This window comes from Dromiciops gliroides, chromosome 3 (assembly GCF_019393635.1).
Source record: "Dromiciops gliroides isolate mDroGli1 chromosome 3, mDroGli1.pri, whole genome shotgun sequence".
NCBI classification, from domain to species: Eukaryota; Metazoa; Chordata; class Mammalia; order Microbiotheria; family Microbiotheriidae; genus Dromiciops; species Dromiciops gliroides.
In genome coordinates, this window is record NC_057863.1 from 53,614,502 (window position 1) to 53,630,653 (window position 16,152).

Sequence of the window (16,152 nt, forward strand, 5' to 3'; positions counted from 1 at the left end):
TTGCTAAGTATGTCTGCTTCTTTTGGTCTTTAAATAAATACATGTTAGTTTTTTAAAACTTTCTTGTTTGGCTCAACTTAACCAAGGAGCATAGTTGTAGAAAAAGTAATATATGTTGGGAGAGGGGGTGAAGAATAAAGGGATTTTCGTTAAAAAAAAAATTACTCACAATGACAGAATAGATAGCTGCTGGGCTTGGAGCCAGGAATATGTGGATTCAAATTCTGTCTCTGATATTAGGTGTAGGTCCTTGGGCAAGTCACTTAATATTTATGTAACTTTCCTGACTCCTTGGGAATTATCTACTAAATCACAGAAAAGTTTCAGTCTGTGTTCTACGTTGACAAAAGCTCTACTACTTCCTGCTCAGAGGAGAAATGCTGGCCTAGCTGATACCAATAATATAAGGGCATCCGATAGACACAGATGATGTAACTATTCATTTCTCTGCTAAAAACAAAACAACAAAAAACTGTGAGAAGTGGTCAGCACCTAGGCTAGTACAGTAATCTTCCATCCTTATTGGCTTCTTGTTGGGAAGAAAAAAACACTTTTGTGTTAGGGTGCATGATTAGAGATGCTGTGGTGTGGAAAGTTCACTGGATTTGGAGTCAATTGGATAACTGAATGGAATAAACCAGGCTCCTAATGAACTCCCAGATCTTCTTACTGCCTAGGCAACTATCTTAGGCAAGTCAGAACTTCTCTGGCTTTCAATTACCTTCTCTGTAAAACAAAGGGGATGGACTACACAGCCTCGGAGGTCTTTATTAAGCTTCAAATCATTATCCTAGGCTTGGACATTGACTTCTGGACCTTAGAAAGTGTTGTTCAAATAAGGTGGCCTTTCTCCTGGTTTGGAAAAAAGAATAATAATTTAAAAGGGGAAGTGGTTAGGGATTAAATCTGTGGCTACATTGTCATAGGTCAGGGATTGTGTGTTTGTGTGTGTGTAAGTGAATGTGTGTGTTAGACCCTTTTAGTAATTTGGTGAAGAATATGGACTCTTTCTCAGAATCATGTTTTTTAAATGTATAAAATACAACACCTAAGATTAGGAAACCAAATAAAATTATCAAAATACAAACATCCCAATATTAAGAGTTCCAAATTCACCTAGTGCATGCACCCTGACTTGGGAAGGTTGCTGGTTGAGAAAACTCCCTTTACCAACACGTCAGCCCTTTCTCCTCAATTCATAATCCGGGAGGGGTGCTTTGAGTAATGAGAGGTTAAATGACTTACATAGTCACACAGTCATTATCTGCCAAAAGTGGGACTTGAATCTTGCTATTCTTGGCTCCAAGGCCAGCTCTCACTACCAACTTTCTAAACGTTTTTTTTTTAACCCGAAAAAAAAATCTAAGATTTGAAAGCTATTCTCTTGGAAGACCTCTTTCTTTGAGACAATTGGGAACCCCTTGTCATTTATTACATAAGATCTCGAAACGTTCGCTTGTAAAAGCTATTCAATTTTCGAAATGCTGCCCCTGGACCACATGGCTTCAAGATAGTAAAAATCAGCGATGTAATACTACTCTGAAGCTTAAAATAAATAATAATAATAATAAAATGAGACAAGGCTGCTTTAAGAGAGAAACAGGAAGTTGTAACTAGAAGGCAACAGAATACTAAGCCGGGGCGGTATGCCTCGAAGCTGCGACTAAGTGGATGTGGTTGCACACTGGGAACGTACGTCTTCAGCCCCAGACTTCTCTTGCAAAAGTTGTTGAGGGAGCAGGCAGCGTCGCCTCCATCCTGGCAGTTGGCTCGGGCAAGCCCCTCGAGCAGCTGGCATGGGGAGCCTCCGATTCAGGTCTCCTAAAGAGGAGTTTCAGTTCCAGCACCAGGGCGCCGTGGAGCTGCTGGTCTTTAATTTCCTTCTCATTCTTACTATCCTCACAATATGGTTATTCAAAAACCACCGATTCCGTTTCTTGCACGAAACTGGAGGGGCCATGGTGTACGGTGAGTGTCGTGTCCCTGATCCCCGCGACGCGATCGTCACATTCACTGCCTGGGAAACTTGTTGCCTGGGCTGAGGGCTCAGGGAGGGACCGGGGCTGGCTCCCTCGGGGTCCCCTCACGCACCTGGAAGGCGTGCGCCTGGAAATGTCATTAGTCCTAGAGGAGAGAGGCTGGGGGGAGGGGGGCGGGGTGGTGCCCTAGAGATAACTTGCTAGGCAATCCCGGCCGGAGGAGATTCGCCTTGGCCTTGGCCGGGGCAAGGGTCAATAGCACGGTGCCGCCAGCCCCAGCTCCGCGCTCCAGGGCGATCGCGTTGACAGATGGGACTCCATTGTCAGCTCGGGAGCTACGCGCTGTTCTCTGTTTGTTTTGATGCTGACGATGGGAAATGGAGGTGACTTCTTCGCTCGGTGCAAACTTTCTAAGTGGGCAGCCTGGCTGGGATCGCAGAGTCCCGGAGACATGCCGTGGACACACAGCGTGAGGATCTGGGACCCCCGGGTTTGTAGGCTCGGGATCCCTGGCCCGGGGTGCCCGTCGCCAAGCAGGCGCGAATATTATTGTTTTGCAGCTCTTCTGACGTTTCCTACACACCCGCTGTAATCGACACCACCGACTCTGAACTTTGGGTTTTTTCGGCTAATTTCTTTATACTCATTTCCCAGCCGGGACTTTTAGGCTGGTGGCATTTAGGCGGTTGGGAGGAAGGGGTGGATGGAGAGGCTGAGTTTTGTTTTACTTTACTATGTAATTTGTCATGGAGGGATGTGATTTGGGAAGCAGCGTGGTGCAGCAGAAGGAAAGTTGAACTTGGGTTATCCTGGTTCGAATTTCAGCTTCGCTTCTCTTGGACAAATTACTTAAGCTCCGCGGGCCTCAGTTTCCTCGTCTGTAAAATGAAAGGTTTGAACTAGATGATCTCTGGGGTCCTCACCATCCCTAGTGTCAGCTAGGTGGAGAGCCCCTCACACACTTCTAGGCTTCTGAGCCTGGGCAAGTCTGTGCCTCAACTTCCTCATCTGCTAAATAGAGATGATGATAGCACCTACCTCCCGGATTTGTGAGGATGAAATGAGATAATTGTAAAGTCCTTTGCAAACCTTAAAGTGCTGCTATATGAACGTTAGCAATTATTATTAGATATAGGTTTCTATGACTGAATACACATCAGTTTAATTCATTAAACCCCTAAACCTTGCTGTCTAACCTGCTAATTTTGGAACTCCAACGTCACCTTTAGAGTTTGAGTCTTGGGCTAGATTACCCAGCAACCTTAAATAAAGGTAGTGTTGGTGCTTTTTGCCAATCCCACCACAGGCTCAAATGCAAATAGCAACTACACAGCTTTGTCTGTGTCAACAAAGGACCACCACCACCGCCAAAGTGCACAGTGGATATGGACTTGGGGTGGTATATACTAAATAGGATTTTTAGATAGATGATCTTAGAGATCATGGGTCCAGCTCTGCCCCCTTACTGATCCATGTTTGTACAACCAGGACATAACCAAACCATAACTGTTTAGTGAACTGGACTTGGAGTAAGGAAGACCTTCCATCTCACCTCAGGCATTCACTTATAAGCCATATGGCCCTGGGTCAGGTTAAGGGCTCTTAATCTCAGTTTCCTCATCTGTAAAATGGAGGTAATAATAGTACAGAGTTATTGTGAGAATCAAAAGAGATAACATCTAAAATACTTTTTGATCCTTAAAGCGCTATGTAAAGGTTGGCTTTAATTTGAACCTACAATCACTGATGCCAATTCCAGTGCTCTTTCCATCATCACTCATGAAGTACCTACTATGTGCTAGGTACTGGGTACACTTAGGTGGAAGTGAAGCAGCTCTACTCTCAATGACATTCGCTTATAATATCGATGTTAGGAGAAGGTGCTACCCTTCATGTTAAAGAATAACAATGTTATATCATGATTCCAAAATTCTGTGTAAGTTATGTCCCAGGGGACATGATGTGACTTGTTATATCCAAATCTGGATAATAAAAAAGCCAGATTCCCACTGTTGTCACTGATTTTTGTGGTGCACTTTAAAGATCAGGCCAAAGGTTCAGACTATTCAATATATTATTGTGTATTTAGACTTCAGTTATTACCTAGGGTCATAAATATCGAGAGCTTGAAAGGATCTCACATCCACTCTAGTGGTCTTAAGCTCAAATAGAAGGTGAGGGGAACTAAAAGGAACATGAGTATCTCTATGATGGTATATTGATTTAGAAAACAACATATAATCTAATTATCTAAGCTCTATTGTTTTTTTATGGTAAAATACTTCCCAATTACATTTTAACATGGTTCTTTCTGCACTAGGGAGTGTTGCAAGTGGCCCAGTGAATAGAGTACCAGACCTAGAGTCCAGAATAGCAGAGTTCAAAAGCTGTCCTCAGACACTTACTAGCTATGTGACTCTGGGCAAGTCATTTAATCCTTGTTTGTCTCTGACTCCTCCTCTGTAAAATGGGGATAATAATAACTACTTCCTAGGGTTGTTGTGAGAACCAAATGAGATAATAATTGCATATATGTGTATATAAACAGACATACATATGTATATAAATATATACATGCATATGTCTGTATGTTTATATACATACACATACATATGTGTGTGTGTGTGTAGCACTGTGCCTGGCACATAGTGATTACTATATAAATATTAGGGACGATGATGATGGTGGTGTTGGGGGTGGGGGGTGTACCTCAGAGTCACAAGCTTGAACCTCTGATCTAGCTAGCCCTTTCAATTCACAGAATGATTTACTCAAGATTACAGTAATTACAGCTAAGAATCAAACCCAGGTCTTCTGACTCCAAAAAGAGAATATTTTACACTTCTTGATTGAATTAATTCAATTGATCTTGTGGCCACTGTGCATTTAAATGCCTCTGTTCTTCCCTGAGAGCCTAAGGTAGGAAGGGCAAAGCAAAATATTTTAAAACTCACAACACCGATTCTAATTTGTACCTCAGTGGTCACTTTTGGAGTTGTCTCAGGTCACACATATCCATATGTGACCAAATGATGATGCTAATCACCTCGGTCATTAGTTAAGCCCCTCTCATTTCCTAGGAGAGGCACAGATTGATGGGTAGCCTGACTAATGACTAAAAGGAAAATAGAAAGGAAATGAAGGCATCTAGAAATAGAAGCAAGTCTCCAGTCTCCCTCCCCCACCTAGGGCCTGGGCTCCTTTTCTATATCTCAGTGACATATAATCAATGAGGAAAAATAACATGACCCACTATGACAGAAAGTATGTAACTCCTGGTACTAAATCCAATGGCTATCTGTGGTATAGTAGATCGATAGAGATTTAAAAGATGGCAACTTTTTTTTTGTCACAGGCAAAATTTTCTGTTGACAGTCCCATATTCTATTGATGATGCCCAGCTAGGAAGTCAGGTTCTACTTTGGGTTCTACCATTGTCTGAGGACAGGTCTATTCACCTTTCTAGATTTCAGTTGTTTTATTTGGGAAAAAATGATATGGTTTGGTCTTTATAAACTTTAAGGTCTCTTCCAGCTCGAAGTTTTCTCTATCTAAAGTTTTAAAGTTTCATTTTATTTTTATTGAAAGTTTTCCAACTTCTGTTTATCAGCAATTGATGCGGTCACAGGATTGTGCCCTGGAAGGAATCTTTGAAGCTGCTGAGTCCAGCTCATCTTTAACAAATGACTGTTTTTTGTAGGTGTGTCATGCTGTTTGTCATTTTTTCAACTGTCACATAGAGATTTCGGTCTTTTATAAATGTTTTCTTTTCCTCTCCTTGGGCCCAGAAACTTACATGACTATAATTGTAAAATGTGAGAGCTTTCCCCAGAATTCAGATGGATATCAAAGCATGTTCTACCTAAACACATGGTAGATTTAAGGCTAAAAATAGTTTCAATATGTAGGCCTCTCTGGTGCTTGTTCTCTTTGTCAAGTAGTTAAAAATAGAGCTGCTTGGGGGGGCGGTGTAGGGAAGCAACTTTTATATCTGAGGCTTAATCTTCATCATCATCTTCTTCTTCATCATCATCGCTAATGTTCCAGGCACTGTGCTAAATACCTTACAATAATTATCTCACTTGATCCTCCCAACCCTGGGAGGTAGGTACTATTGTAATCTCCATTTTACAGATAAGGAAACTGAGGCAAGCAGAGGTTAAATAACTTTCTCAGGGGCATATGACTAGGAAATGTCTGAGGCTGGATTTAAACTCAGGTCTTCCGAACTTGAGGCCTGGTGCTCTATGTGCTGCACCATCCAGCTATCCCATCAATGTGGATGAGATGATACCCTCCACTGACAGAGATCAGTAATTTTTCCAATTTCTATCATCTTTGACAGTCATCAGAGACACTGAGAAGTTCAATGCTATGCCCATAGTTGCATAACCAGAATGCTTCAGAGGCAGGGTTTGAACGGAGACCTTTCTTGACCGACTCCTGGATGGACCTCCATTACTCTATCATGGCTGATTCTAAAGGTGGCGGGGCTTGGAGGATTACAAAGGCATATGTTCTGATGGCTTTTTATACTTTTAGATACAGTTTTATATAATCTCATTTGACACAGCTCCAACCCATCTACAATGATAATAAGAGCTATTTATATAACACCTTAATGCTTGCAAAGCCCCTTACATATAGTATCTCATCTGACATTACAACTTTGTAGATCAGCTCAGAGAGATAAAGCCATTTGCCTAGAGAAACACACCTACTAAATATCAGGGGCAGTATTTGAACCTTCATCTTCCTAACTCCAAATCTAGAACTCTGTACTAGGCCCTTTTCCTCTTTTCTTTGATCTCTTTAAAGCATGGGCCCAGCAATTTTTTTTGGGGGGGGGGCAATGGGGGTTAAGTGACTTGCCCAGGGTCACATAGCTAGTAAGTGTCAAGTGTCTGAGGCTGGATTTGAACTCAGGTACTCCTGAATCCAGGGCCAGTGCTTTATCCACTGCACCACCTACCTGCCCCCCAGTAATTTTACCTGTTCAATTTATACTTCTTCTTCAAGGCCAAACTCAAATGCTTTCTCCTCTATAAAGATTTCCTTGGTTAGTTAGCCCTGCCTGAAATGGTCATGTGAATATTATTAATTTCTCTTTTTGTAGTATTACATGCTACCTTTTACCATAATGATCTGTACCTGTATTTGTGCATCTCTCTACCCCACTGTATGTTTCATGAAAGCAGGGCCTGTGCCTTACACTTCCTTGTTTTTTCCATAGTGCCTAGCTCAGAGTCTTGCTATTCAATATGTAGCTATTGAGTGATCAGCAGATCAAAAACACATAGGAGGAAGGCTGGATGACCTGAAGGGCCCAGCCCTCTCATCTTATCAATAAGGAAACCCAGGTGAGGAGATGTTAAGTGCCTAGAGGTGATCTGTCACCTATTGGTAGGCTAAGGATTTGAACCTACGTATTCCGATCCCACATCTCGTGTTCTTTCCACTAAGTCACGCTGACTGAATGAGCAAAAAAATAATAATCTCATCTTACTTATTTCTTCAGAGATGATTTATCCAGATGTTTTGTCTATATTTATTAGAAAATTTCCATTAGTGTAATGTCATAAAATGATTGTGGGTTTGATTTATATCTCATAAATCATTAGACACACACACACACACAAACACTTCCTAATGAACAAATAGTTCTCAATGGGAATGGTGAGTAGATGAATTGAATCACAATGATAAATGGTTTTATTTGTAATAAGTATTCACAATTAAGTTAGATAATCCTTCTTTAAGGATGAGTGTAGGGAAGGCTTCCGTAGATCTCCGACAGCTAACTTCATGGGGTATTTTATGTTCTCTCATCTTTTTAAGGAGCTTGAAAGATATAGGCCTGAAAGAAGAAAACAGGTGCACATGATGGGTTTTCTTTTCTTTTTTCTTTCCTTTTTTTCTTCCTTTTTTCCTCCTGTCTTCTCCTCTTCTCTCCTCCCTTGTCCTTTCCTTTCCTTTGTAAAGTCTTTCCCATCTCTTCTTACCATTGACTTGAAGGTGGAGAAAATGGTTGCAATTCTATGAAGGACCCTTAGGGACATCAGGAAGTAGCCAGTCTGCTTCAGTATGTTGTTTGGTGGTTTAAAGCTCCGGTGTTGGGAGGTGAGGGGGAGTTATGTGAAAGGAAAGTGGCAGTAATGTGTGAGATTTGTCGAGCATGGAGCTTAAGCCCCCATTGGTATGTATCTATGTGACCTGAGAGATGAAAGTGAATATTGTGGTATTCTCTGACAGGAAGAGAGAAAGAGACAGAAAGACTCATTTGTAGTACCATGGGACTTGCCAGGGAAGTCTTCCCCTGCATGGACACTAGGGGTGGGTCTTCATGCCTGATGTCCAGTCATACGCACACCCCCATCAAAGAAGCATATGTTAATACAGAATGAACAATGATGAAAGGCTGAGATGATTGTGGTTTTATTCTATAACCACAGGAAGAACAAAAGAGCATATAGATTTCCTTCTAGCATTACTTCTCTGAATTGTGGGCAGCTGAACTAACTTCCAGGTTTCTGGTTTGGAAGGAGATGACCCAGGGGGGGTACTGGCTGACCTAAGGATCTTCCATGATTAGTCAAATGGTTAGACATGGCTGCCAGGAAGTCAAAAGCGAGGGAAGAAGTCAATAGTCAAAACACTACAGATTCTTTACATCTGTCAATTGAACCCTGGCTGTCAACCAGAGCCCTGCTTCCCCATGACATATGACCAGAGGTATTGAAAAATTGATGGATGAAGACCAAAAAAAAGGGGATAAAAACGGAAACAGAACAAATGAAACCTCCCAAGGTTGTTGGGAGAATAAAATTGAGGTAATATTTGTAAATCAATTTACAAACATTAAAGCCCTACATAAATGTTAGCTAATTTTATTTATCATTATTATTATTATTATAAAAAGTTGAAACATTACAGCATTTAAATTTCAATGTAAGAAGAAACTTACCACAGAGCTCTAGTACTCTATTTCTAACTGTTTCCTGAATCTTTCCACCTGAATAATGATACCCCAAGCTCTACTTGTTCCAAACTGAACTCATCATCATTTTCTGAAAAAAAAGAAAGAAAAAAGCCCAAACTATTCATAGTCGAGAAAAACAAATTCCCACTTTGGCCATGTCCAAAACCCCCTGTATCAATCTGTCTCCTGATTGCCTGGGTGGGATACCCTCTCAATAGTGAGTACCACTTTTCCCCAAAGCTTATAACCTCAGAGTCATCTTTGATTCATCTCTATATCTCATGATAGACTAAATCAGTGGTTAAACGGATCAGTGGTTCAGTCCTGTCAATTAAATGTCTGAATATCTCCTGTATCTATTCCCTCCTTTCTCTTCCTACTGCAATCTCACAGATTCAGGCCCTTACCTTTTCTTTTCTAGACATAGCAGTACCTTTCAGATTACATTGATCTTCCTTTCTCCAGTCATTATATCATAGCAAATCATCATCATCATAATGATAAATTATTAATAACTATTACTAGAATATCATTTAGTGCTTTGAATTTTGCAAAAATGCTTTATAAATTATCTCATTTAATCCTCATGTCAACTCTGGCAGTGAAGTGCTCTAATTTCCCCCACTTTACAGGGAAAGATACTGAAGTAGACCGTGGTTAATTAAGTGACTTGACCAGGGTTACCCAGCCAGTTAGTATTTGAGGTCAGATTACAAACTCATGTCTTCCAGACCCCAGCCTTGTTTCTCTATCCACTGTCACCTCAGTGCCTCCGAATTCAGAGAAGATGCTATAATTCACAGCTCTGATCATGTCATTCTTCTACTTAAGAACTTTTGGGGGGGTCAGGGCAATGAGGGTTAAGTGACTTACCCAGGGTCACACAGTGTCAAGTGTCCAAGGTCAGATTTGAACTCAGGTTCTCTTGAATCCAGGGCCAGTGATTTATCCACTGTGTCACCTAGCTGCCTCTAAAGAGCTTTTAATGGATCCTCTTTGACTACTTGATCAAATATTATTGAATCTGGCATTCAAGGTACTCTGCTATCTCAGATTCCTTAAATCATTAAATTGTGATCATTAGCTTGTGAGCTTCTTGAGGGCAAGGGATTGTTGTTTACCTCTCTTCGCATCCCCAGCACTTGGCATAGTGCCTGGAATATGGTAGGTGTTTAGTAAATAGGAATATAGCAGGTGCTTAATAAATGTCTTTTGCCTGTCAATTGACTGACTGAGTCCCCCTCCCTTTGCCAACTGTTATTTCCTACTACTCCCCTTCCCTTTATTCATACTACAGACTAGTATACTTTCTGTTCCCTTTTCCTAGTTTCTCTAATTTTTCTCTAGTTTTCTCTAGTTCCTTTTCTCTAGTTTCACTGCCTTTGCATAAACCATCATACATGATACGGTAGACTTCCTCTCTTTCTGGACACTGAGGTTTCTCTCCCCCTTACAGACCTCATATAAGTGTCATGTCTTCCATAAGACTTTCCATAAACTTCTTCCTCCCCCATAGTATAAATTATCTTTCCTTTCTTCACATGGTAGTACTTTGACTGGTTCTTTCCTTCAGTCAGTCAATCAAAAAACATTTATTAAGTACTACTGTATGACAAGTACTGTGTTAAGCCCTGGGGATAAAAATATGAAGAAAGAAAAACAGTACCTATCCTCAGGGAGTTTATAATCCAATGGGGGAAGACCACACAAGAAAGGAATCTGACAAGTGAAAAGGGATTGACACGGTGGAGAAGGGAGAGAAGCCCAGAGTAGTGCAGTCAAGTTGGAGAAATTGGCTTATATACAAATTTATACGATAACAAAAATAGCTAATGTTTATACAGCACTTACTATGTAAGGCATTGTGACAAGTGCTTTACAATCATTATCATTTAATTCTCACAACGATGATGCTGGAAGGTAGGTACAAATATTATTATCCCCATTTTATATATGAGGAATGTGAGGCAAATAGAGATTAAGTGCCTTGCTGAAGATCACATGGCTAATAAGTGTCTGAGGACTTTACAGTTGAAGAAACTAAAGCAAATAGAGGTTAAGCAACTTGCCCAAGGTCATAAAATGTGGTAAGGGTCTGAGGGTGGATTTGAACTTAGGTCTGTCCTGACTCCAGGCCCAGCACCATCTTTATCTCAGGTCTTCCTGACTCTGGGCCTGACATTCTATCCACTGTGTGAACTAGCTACCTATATGCACTTATATACAAACTTCACTCTCCTTTGTATCATCTTTCTGTGCCTACCATTAAAATGGAAACTTCTTGAGAGTATAATGTGTTGTATAATAATAGTCACTCCCTTTTCAATATCCTTTAAGGATTGCAACACCTTCCTCATACAGAACTCACAAAGGGGTATGGTAGGAATTTTCAGATCCATTTTATTTTTATTTTATTTATTTATTTATTTTTGCAGGGCAATGAGGGTTAAGTGACTTGCCCAGGGTCACACAGCTAGTAAGTGTCAAGTGTCTCATTCCGAATTTGAACTCAGGTCCTCCTGAATCCAGGGCCGGTGCTCTATCCACTGCGCCACCTAGCTGCCCCCATCAGATCCATTTTAGATGTTAAAAATGGACTCTTTGGGGGCGAGTTGCTCAAAGTCATACAGGTGTTGCATCAGAATCGAGATTCTCCTTTCATCCAAGCTTGTACTTTTCCCAGCACACCTATGAACTGTAGTGGAAAGAATAGGTGTGAGCTAATCGGAGGATAGGGTGCTGGGTCTGGAGTCAGGAAAGATCTGAATTCAAATGTAGCTTCAGACACTTATTACATTATATCACCTTGGGCAAGTTGTTTAACCTCTGCTTGTCTCAGTTTCCTCAACTGTAAAATGGGGCTATCAGGAGCACCTAACTCAGAGGGTTGTTTTAAGGGTCAGATGAGATAATATTTATAAAGTGTTGAACATAGTTTCTGGAACATAACAAGGACCATATAAATGTTAGCTATTACTATTACTATTATTTATTTTTTGGGCAATGAGGGTTAGGTGATTTGCCCAGGGTCACACAGCTAGGAAGTGTCAAGTGTCTGAGGCTAGATTTAAACTCAGGTACTCCTGAATCCAGGGCTGGTACTTTATCCACTGTGCCACCTAGCTTCCCTCTACTATTATTCTTTTTTTTTAAATATTAAATTAAATTTTTTTTTTTTAGTGAGGCAATTAGGGTTAAGTGACTTGCCCAGGGTCACACAGCTAGTAAGTGTTAAGTGTCTGAGGCCGAATTTGAACTCAGGTACTCCTGACTCCAGGGCCGGTGCTCTATCCACTGCGCCACCTAGCTGCCCCTCCTACTATTATTCTTTAAAAGTTCAGTCTCCTGAAAAACTTTACTGATAATGAGATCTGATTAAGTTTCTTAACAATCTTGTTCAGACCCCAACCAGGTAGGGAAGTTATTGTGCTCTTACTCAGGTTTGGGTGGGATGTGTTCTTTGTTTAGGTAATTTAGGAGTAAATGACATAATCTAAATTTATTAGAATAGCTCCAGTCCCTCATTGTAATATTCATTTTCTCATTACTTGTTAACCAGAGTTGATTGCTACCCTCTGGACACTCACTTTTCCAAGGCCATATAAGCCTTGTGACTGGTCCTTCTATAAGGTTCTTTGGCATTTGAGAATGACACTGACTTCTTTTATGAAAATACTGGCGTTATTAATAAAATTACTAATTATCAAGAAACTACATCTCTTGAATTTTTTAAACACCACAGTTTCTAAAATAGGAGTTGTTCTCCCCTGTGTTTATACAATGATAGAGGTTTCTCCATGAATTTGCTTGATATTAACAGTAAATGAATCAAAAATGCACTTTGAAGATCAGATCTCTGAGTTTTCCAACCTTGATTCTTTTTACTGATCGCCTTAATTGACATTTTGTCAAATCTTGCTTCATCGTGAGTAGGCAGATGGTGCTAGACCTAGAACCCATTCAGGGTAAGCAGCTATGCTGGTCCAATTAGAACATTGTATTAGGAAGGCAGATTAAGAATTGGTCAGGGATCTGAGGCTGGCAACCTGATAGGCCAGCAGGGAAAGCTTCCATAAGCATGATGACAGAAGGGAACATTGAGGAAATAGTTGCTTCAAGGAAGAAGGTCCTCCTGAATCCAGGGCCAGTGCTCTACTCTCTCTGCCACCTAGCTGCCCCACAGTCAACACTACCTCCTTCTGGAAACTTCACAGCCCAGTTTTTGCTTTTCCATACTGCTAACTTGAATCATATGGGCAGCCAAGTGGCACAGTGGATAGAGCAATCACCTTGGAACCAGAAAGACTCATCTTCCTGAGTTGAAATCTGGTCATATAACCCTGTTTTCCTCAGTTTCCTTCTCTGTAAATTGAAAAGTGACCTGGAGAAAGAAATGGTAAACCACTCCAGTATCTTGTGAGTTGAACATTACTTAACAACAAAAAAGCTGAAATCATTCCCCCTCTCTCCTGCAAGCATTTCCTCATACCAGACACAAAAACTAATCTGTCATCTAAGCTGGAGAGATATGAGGAAGCTACTTATAATCAAAAGAGCCTTATGGCTAGGCATGCTTTGATTCATCTGATTTAAGGGATTTGCCTAAAGTCACAGAATTAGCAAGTGTCAGAACCAGGATTAACATCTGGCTTTTATCCAACAGAATTTACCACTAAGAACAAGTGGAGTAGTACAGATGAACCCCGGATTTGAAGTCAAGGAGATCTAAGTTCAAATATCAACTACACGTGTAAGCAATTTTACTTTGCTCATCTGTCAAAAGATGGTATTTGACTAGGTGATCTCCAATGTGATCCTATGACATTATATCCCAGTTTTAGAACCATGGTCTCCTGTGCCATCTTTTACTATTCCATCCCATGCCAATGTTCCCTTGGTATATGGGCCCTTGGACCTTCATCCCAACGTGAGTGGTGCTACCATATTTCCCAGATGTTGATTGTTTAGCTATCCCCATGTTCAACCATCCTGATTCTATCTAGGTTCTACTTGCCTGCTAGGATAACCATAGGAACGAACCTTACTTGAAACCAACTACTGCCTAGCATATTGGATTAAGAGCTAGAATGGACCTTATAGATCATCTAGCCTAACCCCCTCATTTTACAAATGAGTAAACCAAGGCCAAGGGAGGGGAAATTACTGACAACCAATATCTTGGTAGTTTGACTTGAATTCAGAGTGTTGATTTCCAAATTCAGTGCTTTCTTTTCTGCTTCCCGCCTCCCAACCCTATCCCCATTATACTTGCTTTTCCTGCTGTGAGCTACCGTACTCCTTCAACTCTTTAATTACCTGCCTGGTTTTGTTTCTAGCATGGATCACTGAGTACGTAGATATTCCTCAATGGGTCATTCTAGTTAGATTGAACTTTCCACAGAGGAAGTCATTTTCTTAAGCAAACCACGCTTCTTCTGTATTAACCTCTGAAAGAGTCTTTCAGCCAAATCTGGAGCGTGGCTGGGAAATCTGTGGCTTTTCTGGTCATGGAAGGTTCAGGTGTAGGAGGGGAGTGTCTAGGCAATTAGGTATCATAATTTTGGGCTTGGCATTGAGAAGACCTGAATTCAAATCCTGCCCTAGACACTTATACATACCCTGAGCAAGTCACTAAAACTCTCTCACTCTTAAGTTTCCTCATCTATAAAACATTGAGAATAACTACTTCACTGAATTTTGGCAAGGATCAAATGTGATAATATCTCTAAAATCTTTCCAAACCTTAAAGCATTACATCGATTAGCTATTATTATTAGGTTAATATTGAATTTGATAGGGGAATCCTTACAATATCCAACTACTTCATGCCTGAAGATAGGGACTGAGGTTGAGAGCACTAGGAACCTGACTCATGCCTGCTTTGATGTATTTCATAAACGGCCTTTTTAGTGCTCAGTATATTTTGATACAGGGTAGCTAGGTGATGCAGTGGATAGAGTACTGGGCTTAGAGTCAGGAAGATCTAAGTTCAAATCCAACCTCAGACACTAGCTATGTGACCCTGAGCAATTCACAACTTCTATTTGCCTCAGTTTCTCATCTGTAAAATGGATGCCCACTGGAAAAGTAAATGACAGACCACTACAGTATCTTTGCTGAGAAAATCCCATGGGCAAAAGTCCATTGGGTCACATAGAGTTGGACACAACTGAACAACAGCAACAATAATGACAACATATTTTTACACTAAAACCTCCAAGACAATCAGTTTATTTTCATCAGTGGATATAACAGACACAAGCCAGTGTCATTACATGAAAGATAAAAGGTCAGACCCTTGTAAACCAATCAACAAACATTTATTACATGCCCAATATGTTCCAGGAATGTTTTCAGGTACAGGAGAAATGAACAGAATAGTGAAATAAGTCCCTGAACTCAGGGAATTTACTGTCTAGCTGGGTAAGACAGTATGCACATGTATATCTTGTGAGTCACACAATGAAATTAGAAGAAAACATTGTTTTTGAACTTCAGAATTTCACATTTGATTGCCTCGGTTATCTGCTGAAAACAAAATCAATAGAAATTATCTCAGGTTAACTTAGAAGGTAGCAAAATGTTTTGTTCTGTTACTTTTTGAGAAATTTTTTTACCCATGCACTTTAAAAATTATTAATAAAAAAAAACCTCGGTCAGGTAGAAGGCTTTTCTACATGATGGCAAATAATGGTTTTGAAATATTTCTTCTCCCTTTCCACTGGATTGATTGTTTTGGCATCATGCACACAATAGTTCCAGTGACAACTGGGATAAGCATCTATCCTAATGACTTCCTTATTATGTAAATAATTTCCTTGAATAGATAACATATCATATTTTCTGAGCATCTCTGTTTCTGTATCTGACTGCTATATCAAGGACCTATTTCAAAAGTTATTGCACGCTCATGATTGAGACAATAGTGTCATAAAAAGCTTTGGGGAACAGAAATTTGGTAAATAGCCAGTTAAGAAAGAATGAAATTGGGAAGGTATTGCAATATCGCACAGTGGATACGGACAGATTCAGGGGTAGAGGAGCTGGGTTGGAATTTTGTCTCTCCAACTTATTGCCCGGGTGCCTTTTGGCAAATTACTTTTCCTTTCTGAGACTCAATTTACTCATCTGAAAAAAAAATGAGGAGATAGAACTATATGGACTCTTAAGGTCTCTCTTGATGCTAAGTATTGT

The 16,152-nt window shown here is 40.4% G+C and overlaps 1 protein-coding gene across 1 annotated transcript in view; it reads left to right on the plus strand.

The window, feature by feature from the left end:
• Positions 1 to 1,651: 1,651 nt before the first annotated feature.
• Positions 1,652 to 16,152, plus strand: part of SLC9A9 (solute carrier family 9 member A9) — a 733,387-nt gene continuing 718,886 nt past the window's right edge. The window contains 1 exon segment of the mRNA XM_043990722.1: positions 1,652 to 1,968. Coding sequence (XP_043846657.1) covers positions 1,797 to 1,968 — 172 coding nt within the window. The 5' untranslated portion in view covers positions 1,652 to 1,796.